This window comes from Bombina bombina, unplaced genomic scaffold, assembly GCF_027579735.1.
Source record: "Bombina bombina isolate aBomBom1 unplaced genomic scaffold, aBomBom1.pri scaffold_2078, whole genome shotgun sequence".
Taxonomy (NCBI): Eukaryota; Metazoa; Chordata; class Amphibia; order Anura; family Bombinatoridae; genus Bombina; species Bombina bombina.
Window position 1 is genome coordinate 19,257 of NW_026511620.1, and position 8,458 is coordinate 27,714.

Genomic DNA, 8,458 nt, shown 5'->3' on the forward strand with positions numbered 1-8,458 from the left:
TCAGTTAGAGAGGAGAACAGAACTGAGGCAACACTCAGGTTTCTGAGCACAAAATTAACTCTTTATTGAACAGCAGCACACATTTTTATCCCCCCTGGCATTCCAGAGTCACAGAGCTTCAGGTTACAGATGGCATTGGTTAAACAGTAAAGCAAACATATAAACAATACATCAAACCTCTAACAATTGTCTATTCACAGGTAAAACCGATTAGCATATCAAGTTAATTAACTGGGGAAGAAAGTTTACTCAGACAATCTGATGTTGGGCAGTCTAGTTAACATAATCACACAGGGACACAGACAGACTCCTGAGACACAATCAGGTCTGAAACATAAATAAAACACCTCTTATAAGAAAACAATACAACAGCTCTTATTAAATATTAAGTCCTTTATGCCCACTTGGTTTATAGAGTCACAATTAGACCCACAAAGGGCACTCACACCCTGTACCCATCCTGTATTTATGGCTACAGGGTGACATGGACATTAGACAGAGTTATGAACGTACATGGGGTGTCTGGCATATAATATTCCTCATTTCCATGCAGATTCTGGGTATCGTTAAGCCCATGTACCCCCTGCCTAAAGGGTGTTCCATAACTGGCCCCTAGATCATGGTGACTCACGTCACAACCCCCTTAATCCCTTAAAGGACCGGGCATTTTAGACTAAAACTTCCCCAAAAGACCAGAGTATTTTTAGCATTTAAACAGAGAGCCTTTTTTATATTTACCTGTTACAAACTGCTATTTGTAACTGGCCCTTTAAATGGAAAATTGCCCTGCTTCCCTGGATTGTGGAGAAGCCTATTTGCCAGCCTCCTTCCTCATGACTATGGCCCCTGGAAGATTGTGCCCCTGAAAACGTATTAACTTTTATTGGGTGTGTATGGCCCTTTAAGAACCGTCTGGGGACATATTGTGACTTTGGTGAACAATGCCCCTTTAAGACTATGTCCCCAGACCTGTAAAATAACTTGTCCCTGGCTTTCTCCCACTTGGTTCAGTAAATAGGGCTTACTGAACCAAGTACCACACAGGCAGAGTGTTCCACAGAAAGGGAGCACTGTTACAAAAGCATTAGTTTTCATTGTGTACCATTAAGTGCTATGTGACAGACCCTTCGGTCAGAACTGAAAGAGTTAACTTTGTTCAGCTTCAAGAAGCTATTTTCTAAATAGAAGTTTGCTGGCATCAGCTCTAATTAAGTTTAGTGATAAACATTCCCATTGTCTAATCACCTCCAGAGTCAGACTGCTAGTTGATAAGATGGACTGCATTGTTTTCTTGTGTGTAACTTGTTATCTGCTGAAGTAATGTAATTCTATTGTGGCCTGTCAAAGGGCGTTGTCTCTCTATCTAAATGTACCAAATGTGTGATTGGGGATTTTATGCCTCCCCCTGAGAGTGTCCTTTTTGCATGTAACCTCAATAAAAAGCAGGCTGGGTGTTCCAGCACCTCAGACCTCTTCTGACCCTCTAACTTGCAGCCTTGACTCATGTTTGTAGGGGACAGCTATAATCACTACAGGGATTGCTATGCTCTTCATACTCCCTTAGCTACTGAGCTCTTGTAAGAGCTCTTGTTCCTGATCCTGCTTCGCTCTACAGAAGGAAGAGGTTCACCTACTGGAGCCTGGTCATAGGTCCAGGGCGCAGAGCAGACGGCGAGATACCAGCCCAGCAGCGGTGGTTCGTACAGTCTGCATTACTTATGGTGGCTACGCAGTAGTTATGGTGTCTACGGTGTTGATGATCCTTTGGTGAGCGCTAGGAGCATCCTTTTCTACGGTCCAACTTCCAGCCAGCCTGGAGGCAACCGTAACATTTGGCGGCAGCGGTGGGATGGCGTCCTAGCGCAAGGAGCAGCACCCCAACAGCACTGGTATCGTAGGAGAGTTATTGATGGCAAAGCTAGCCACTGTGCAGCGTCCCTACCTACAGCAGCATGGAGCTGACAAGACACTGGTCAGAACCCTGTGAAGAGCACCTCAACCTGATCCGTCGCTATGAGGGCGCTGATTTCGTTCCAGAGGTAAAGAGGCGGCTAGTCCGATATGGTCCAGACCCTGTGCAGGAGGTAGTCAGTCGAATCATCTGGGAATTGGATACTGAGAACGAAGCGGCACGAGCCTTTGAGCGCCAACTGTGGAGTTTGGGGGTATGGACACCTGGTCTCCAGCGAGAAAGTGAGTTACAGGGAGCGGAGAGCAACGACCTCCCTCCCCAGCGGCAGCCTGAGTTACAGGGAGAGGAGAACACCGACCTCCCTCCCCAGCGGCAGCCTGAGTTACAGGGAGAGGAGAGCAGCGACCTCCCTCCCCAGCGGCAGTATACCGTGCAGAGGGAAGAGACAACCGGTCTCCTTCCCCAACCCCAAACAGAGATACCCGAGGCAGCAGGCCTCATAAACTGGTCCTGGGAGGACCCCCAGCAGGCAGGTGGAGATGGGACCGCAGTCTCTCTACCGACCCTACAGGGATGCTGGGCAGGCGGCCCAGATCCCCAGCGACAGACCCAGCTACAGGGAGGGGAGAGCATCAACCTCCCTCCCCAGCCGGAGTGTGCCTTCCAGGGAGAGGAGACAACCGGTCTCTTTCCCCAGCCGCAGCATGTTCCACAGGGAGCGGAGAGCATCGACCTCCCTTCCCAACGGCCACCGGAGTATCAGGAGGAGGAGGTAAGCCAATCTACCCCTCCCCAGCTAACTCCTAACTTGGGCCCAGGGTTAACAGTGGAGATGTTAACCCCCACTGACCCCCATGTTCCCTTTGCCACCGGGCAGGACTATGCCCCAATTCCCCCAGCAGAAGAGCAGGCATCAGGACAGAGCGCTGCTGGCCTCTGCCCTACAGACCCCCTTGTTACAGGACTGGCCTGCAAACCCCTCACCCCAGCAGAAGCGCTGGCACCAGGGCAGAGTGCCGCTGGCCTCTGCCCCCCAAGTACCACCAGCTATTTGCCCAGCTGCGCCAGGAAGGCAGAGGATGCTACACTATCATCCTACAACCTGGAACCTACAGGCCAATACTACTTATTGTGGGGGGGGCTACTTTGCAGCTAATGTTTATGTGTGGGTGGGTTGCGAGACTAACTTAGGCACTGACAGACAGAAGGTCAGGTGCCTGGTTAGTCTCCCTCCAAAAGGGGAGATATGTTACAAACTGCTATTTGTAACTGGCCCTTTAAATGGAAAATTGCCCTGCTTCCCTGGATTGTGGAGAAGCCTATTTGCCAGCCTCCTTCCTCATGACTATGGCCCCTGGAAGATTGTGCCCCTGAAAACATATTAACTTTTATTGGGTGTGTATGGCCCTTTAAGAACCATCTGAGGACATATTGTGACTTTGGTGAACAATGCCCCTTTAAGACTATGTCCCCAGACCTGTAAAATAACTTGTCCCTGGCTTTCTCCCACTTGGTTCAGTAAATAGGGCTTACTGAACCAAGTACCACACAGGCAGAGTGTTCCACAGAAAGGGAGCACTGTTACAAAAGCATTAGTTTTCATTGTGTACCATTAAGTGCTATGTGACAGACCCTTCGGTCAGAACTGAAAGAGTTAACTTTGTTCAGCTTCAAGAAGCTATTTTCTAAATACAAGTTTGCTGGCATCAGCTCTAATTAAGTTTAGTGATAAACATTCCCATTGTCTAATCACCTCCAGAGTCAGACTGCTAGTTGATAAGATGGACTGCATTGTTTTCTTGTGTGTAACTTGTTATCTGCTGAAGTAATGTAATTCTATTGTGGCCTGTCAAAGGGCGTTGTCTCTCTATCTAAATGTACCAAATGTGTGATTGGGGATTTTATGCCTCCCCCTGAGAGTGTCCTTTTTGCATGTAACCTCAATAAAAAGCAGGCTGGGTGTTCCAGCACCTCAGACCTCTTCTGACCCTCTAACTTGCAGCCTTGACTCATGTTTGTAGGGGACAGCTATAATCACTACAGGGATTGCTATGCTCTTCATACTCCCTTAGCTACTGAGCTCTTGTAAGAGCTCTTGTTCCTGATCCTGCTTCGCTCTACAGAAGGAAGAGGTTCACCTACTGGAGCCTGGTCGTAGGTCCAGGGCGCAGAGCAGACGGCGAGATACCAGCCCAGCAGCGGTGGTTCGTAGAGTCTGCATTACTTATGGTGTCTACGCAGTAGTTATGGTGTCTACGGTGTTGATGATCCTTTGGTGAGCGCTAGGAGCATCCTTTTCTACGGTCCAACTTCCAGCCAGCCTGGAGGCAACCGTAACATTACCTATCAAAACTATATATTTTTTTAGCCAAATGCAATAAAAAAAATAATTAACGTTTTCACAAACTAGGTTTCTCACTGAAATTATTTACAAACAGCTTTTGCAATTAGGGCACAAATGGTTGTAAATATTTCTCTGGGATCCGCTTTTGTTTAGAAATAGCAGACATATATGGCTTTGTCATTGCTTTTTGGTAATTAGAAGGCCGCTAAATGCAGCTGCGCACCACACTTGTATTATGCCCAGCAGTGAAGGGATTAATTAGGTAGCTTGTAGGGTTAATTTTAGCTTTAGTGTAGAGATTAGCCTCCTACCTGACACATCCCAACCCCTGATCCCTCCCTGATCCCTCTCAAACAGCTATCTGCTCTCCTCCACCCCTCAATGGTCATCCCCATCTTAAGTACTGGCAGAAAGTCTGCCAGTATAAAAATAAAAGTTTTTTTTTTAATATATATATTTTTAATATATTTCCTGCAGTGAAGGATCCCCCCTTACCCCCAACCTCTCTGATCCCCCCAAACAGCTCTCTAACAACCCCCCTCTACCTAATGACTGCCATCTTAGGTACTGGCAGCTGTTTGCCAGTACCCACTTTGCTATACTTTTCCTTTTTTTAAAAAAAAAAAGCAAAGAATTTTGTTTTCTGTAGTGTAGCTTCCCCCCGCTCATTACCCTACCCCCTACCCCTCCCTGATCCTTTTCTTCATTGAATCTCACATAGGATCCCCCTCATTGCCCCTCCTCACCCCTCCCTCCTTCCCCCTAACTGCTGCTGCGGCCCTTTTTTTTTCTTTTTTTTTTGTAGCGTGGCGTAGCGGTCCCACCCGCTACGCCCTCCTCCCGCCCCCTCCAGCATTGGTCCACCCACCTCCCTTCTAACCCTCCCACGCCACTAATGGTTGGCACCATAGCTGGTAGCCCTCTCTTCATCAGTTACTGCCTAAAGGGTATTACATGATGCTTCAATATCGAGGAATCGCTGCAATACCCTGAGAGTGGCTGGAAGCGATTGCGATCACTCAATTTGACCGAAGACGTGCCAGGTATGTCCATGGTCGTTATGGGGTTAAGCAGTGGATGCTTCTTCAGAGCCCCATCGTTTTAATGCTGCTTGTAATGGAAGTTACAAAACAGCGGTCATAAGACTGCTGCTCCTTAACGTCTCTGCCAATCTTTAGATGGCAGACTGAAATCATCCCGATCCGATACGATGGGGATGATTGAAGGCCCCTCCGCCAGTGAGCAGGGGGTGGCATTGCACAAGCATTCCACCAGAAATGCTTGTGCAATGTTAAATGCCGACAGCGTATGCTCTCGGCATTTAGTGAGGTTGATTGGACATGATTCATGATTTCATAAATCTGCCCTCTAGAGCCCTTTTTTTCTTTTTATAAAAAATACTCACAGCCTCAGCTTTACAAAGCCCTTATGATAGCCCGTTGCTATCATAAGTTATATATATTTAGGTAATTGAGCCTCTCCTGGTACGTTTTATTATTTAGACCATGTACCATTTTAGTAGCCGTCCATTGTATTCAAGTTTGTTTATATTCTTCTGGAGATACGGCCTCCAGAACTACACACAATACTCAAGGTGATCTGTAAAGTGGCATAAGAACCTTACTATTTCTGCTGCAAATACCTTTATTAATAAAACCAAGAATTCTGCCTTACTCGCTGCATTACTACATTGTTTTTTTTCAATCTTAAATAATCTGAAATAATAATAATTACCAAGTCTCATTCCTCATTGGTAACAGTCCATAAAGTGTTATTGAGGCTATAATTAACTTTTTTTATTTTCCTTCTCTAAATGCACAATTTTGCACTTGCCTGTGTTAATCTTAAGATCCCAGTCATTTGTACAATACTCCAAATGTTGTATATCACTTCTTATTTTGTCTACCCCCCCTGGAACATCTACTCTATTACAATTTTTTGTATAATCTGCAAACAGACATACAGTAGCCCTTTGCTGATATATTGTTAATATGTTGAACAAAACAGGCCCCAGAACTGACCCCTGAGGAACACCACTAGTAACAGCCCCCTCTGCAGAATGAACTCCATTTACTAAGACACTTTGTTTTCTATCCTTAAGCCAGCATTCCACCCAGTTCACAATTTTTGGAGTCTAGACCAAGGATATACAGATTGTGAATTAGTTTTTTGTGTGGGACGGTGTCAAATGCTTTGCTGAAATCTAGATATGCTACATCAACTGCTCCACCCTGGTCTAATACTTTTGTTACATAATCAAAGAAGTTAACTAGATTAGTCTGACATGATCTCCCTGAAGTAAAACCATGCTGATTTTGGGCCTCTAAATTGTTTGTTGTTATGTAAATCTATAGATATTTCATGGCTATGTGATGGATTATATACACCTGTTAGCAATGGGTGTGGCTAAAACACCGGAACTCAATAATTAGTAGGGGTGTCCAAATACTTTTGGCCATATAGTGTATCTTCATTCAACAGGACTAGAACGATTCCTTTATCTTGTAACAAGAGGACAATTGCATTACTGACTTTTTAAGAGACTTTTTCACATCCTTATTTCTTAGACTATAAATATAGGGATTTAACATGGGTGTTATGACTGTGTAAGCTAAACTCACAATCCGATCATAGCTGGGGGAGTAGCTGGATGGAGGTCTGAAATACATAAATATAATTGTCCCATAGAAGAGGCAAATTACAGTGAGGTGAGAGGAACATGAGGAGAAGGCTTTGCTTCTATTTGTTGACGTCTTCAGTTTAAATATTGCGTGAGCGATGAGAATGTAGGACACCAGTACAAGGAGAAAGGGAATTATGATCGCCATTGATCCTTCAGTGAATATCAGCAGCTCATTAGCAGTGGTGCTGGAGCAGGCTAGCTTGAGCAGTGAGGTCATGTCACAGAAGAAGTGGTGGATCAGACGGTCTTCGCAGTAATTAAGACAAAATAAAGCCATGTAGCTGTGTAAGAACGAATGAAGAGCTGCAGTCACCCAACATCCAATGACCAGTGTTATACATACAGTCTTGTTCATCACTGAGGTGTAGTGAAGGGGGTTACATATAGCCAAGTACCGATCAAGGGCCATGACTGCTAACAGAAGGATTTCAGTAACACCCAACGAGACAAAGAAATAGAGTTGAAGAAAGCAACCAAAGAAAGAAATAAATGTCACCCCATGAAGGACGGTGCTTAGAAGCTTGGGCACAATAACTGTGGAAAAGCAAATGTCTAGGAAAGAAAGATTTCCTAAGAAGAAATACATGGGCTTGTGAAGCCGTTGGGACAATCTGATAGCACTTAGCAGGAGGACATTACCCAGCCATGTGTGAGTGTAGATGACCAGGATGAACAAGAAAAGAGCTCTGTGATTATATGGACCATCCGTGAAGCCAAGAAGGATGAAGTCTGATGTCTTATTATGCTTTTCCATAAGGAGAGTCTGTGATAGGGAAACAGTTAATGCCTTTATTTAAATATAAATCACATGGATTCTATAAAGTTAGATCAACTTTTTCTCTCTCTAGAAATGTCTAGTTTATTATTCTAGTTATTTTGCTCTGCTATAAATAGTGTCAAGTTGCTGTATTTATTGGTGCATTTCCTTAATTAACACCCAGCATTTCTAATATTCAAATGGCAAACAACAAAGAAGAGAGGGGCTTAACCCCTTAAAGGGACATGAAACACCAATGTTTCCTTTCATGATTTACAAAGAGCAAGCAGTTTTAACCTCTTAAGGACCAATGACAGAATTTTTCCATCATAAAACAATTGAGCAAACTGAAGCTGTGTCCTTAAAGGGTTAAACAACTTTCTAATTTACTTCTATTATCTAATGTGCTTCATTATCTTGATATCCTTTGCTGAAAAGCATATCTAGATAGGCTTAGTAGCTGCTGATTGGTGGCTGCACATAGATGCCTCGTGTGATTGGCTCATCAATATACATTGCTATTTGTTCAACCAAGGATATTTAAAGAATGAAGCAAATTAGAAAATAGAAGTAAATTGGAAAGTTTGTTGAAATTTTATTCTCTATCTGAATAATGAAAGACAATTTTTGGGTTTAATGTCCCTTTAAGGGCCACAGCACTTTTCCATTTTCTGTCCGTTTTGGACCAGGGCTATTTTTACATTTTTGCGGTGTTTGTGTTTAGCTGAAATTTTCCTCTTACTCATTTACTGTACCCACACA

General features: G+C 44.3%; 1 protein-coding gene across 1 annotated transcript; it reads right to left on the reverse strand.

Annotated features, from left to right (window-relative positions):
- Positions 1-6,739: 6,739 nt before the first annotated feature.
- LOC128643876 (olfactory receptor 1361-like) lies at positions 6,740-7,693 on the reverse strand. Its single transcript, XM_053696647.1, has one exon. The coding sequence runs from the start codon at positions 7,691-7,693 to the stop codon at positions 6,740-6,742; it is 954 nt and encodes a 317-aa protein (XP_053552622.1).
- Positions 7,694-8,458: the final 765 nt, after the last annotated feature.

Bases quoted from the DNA above. Each gene is read 5' to 3' on its own strand.
- LOC128643876 (XM_053696647.1), bottom strand. From the start codon at position 7,693: ATGGAAAAGCATAATAAGACATCAGACTTCATCCTTCTTGGCTTCACG.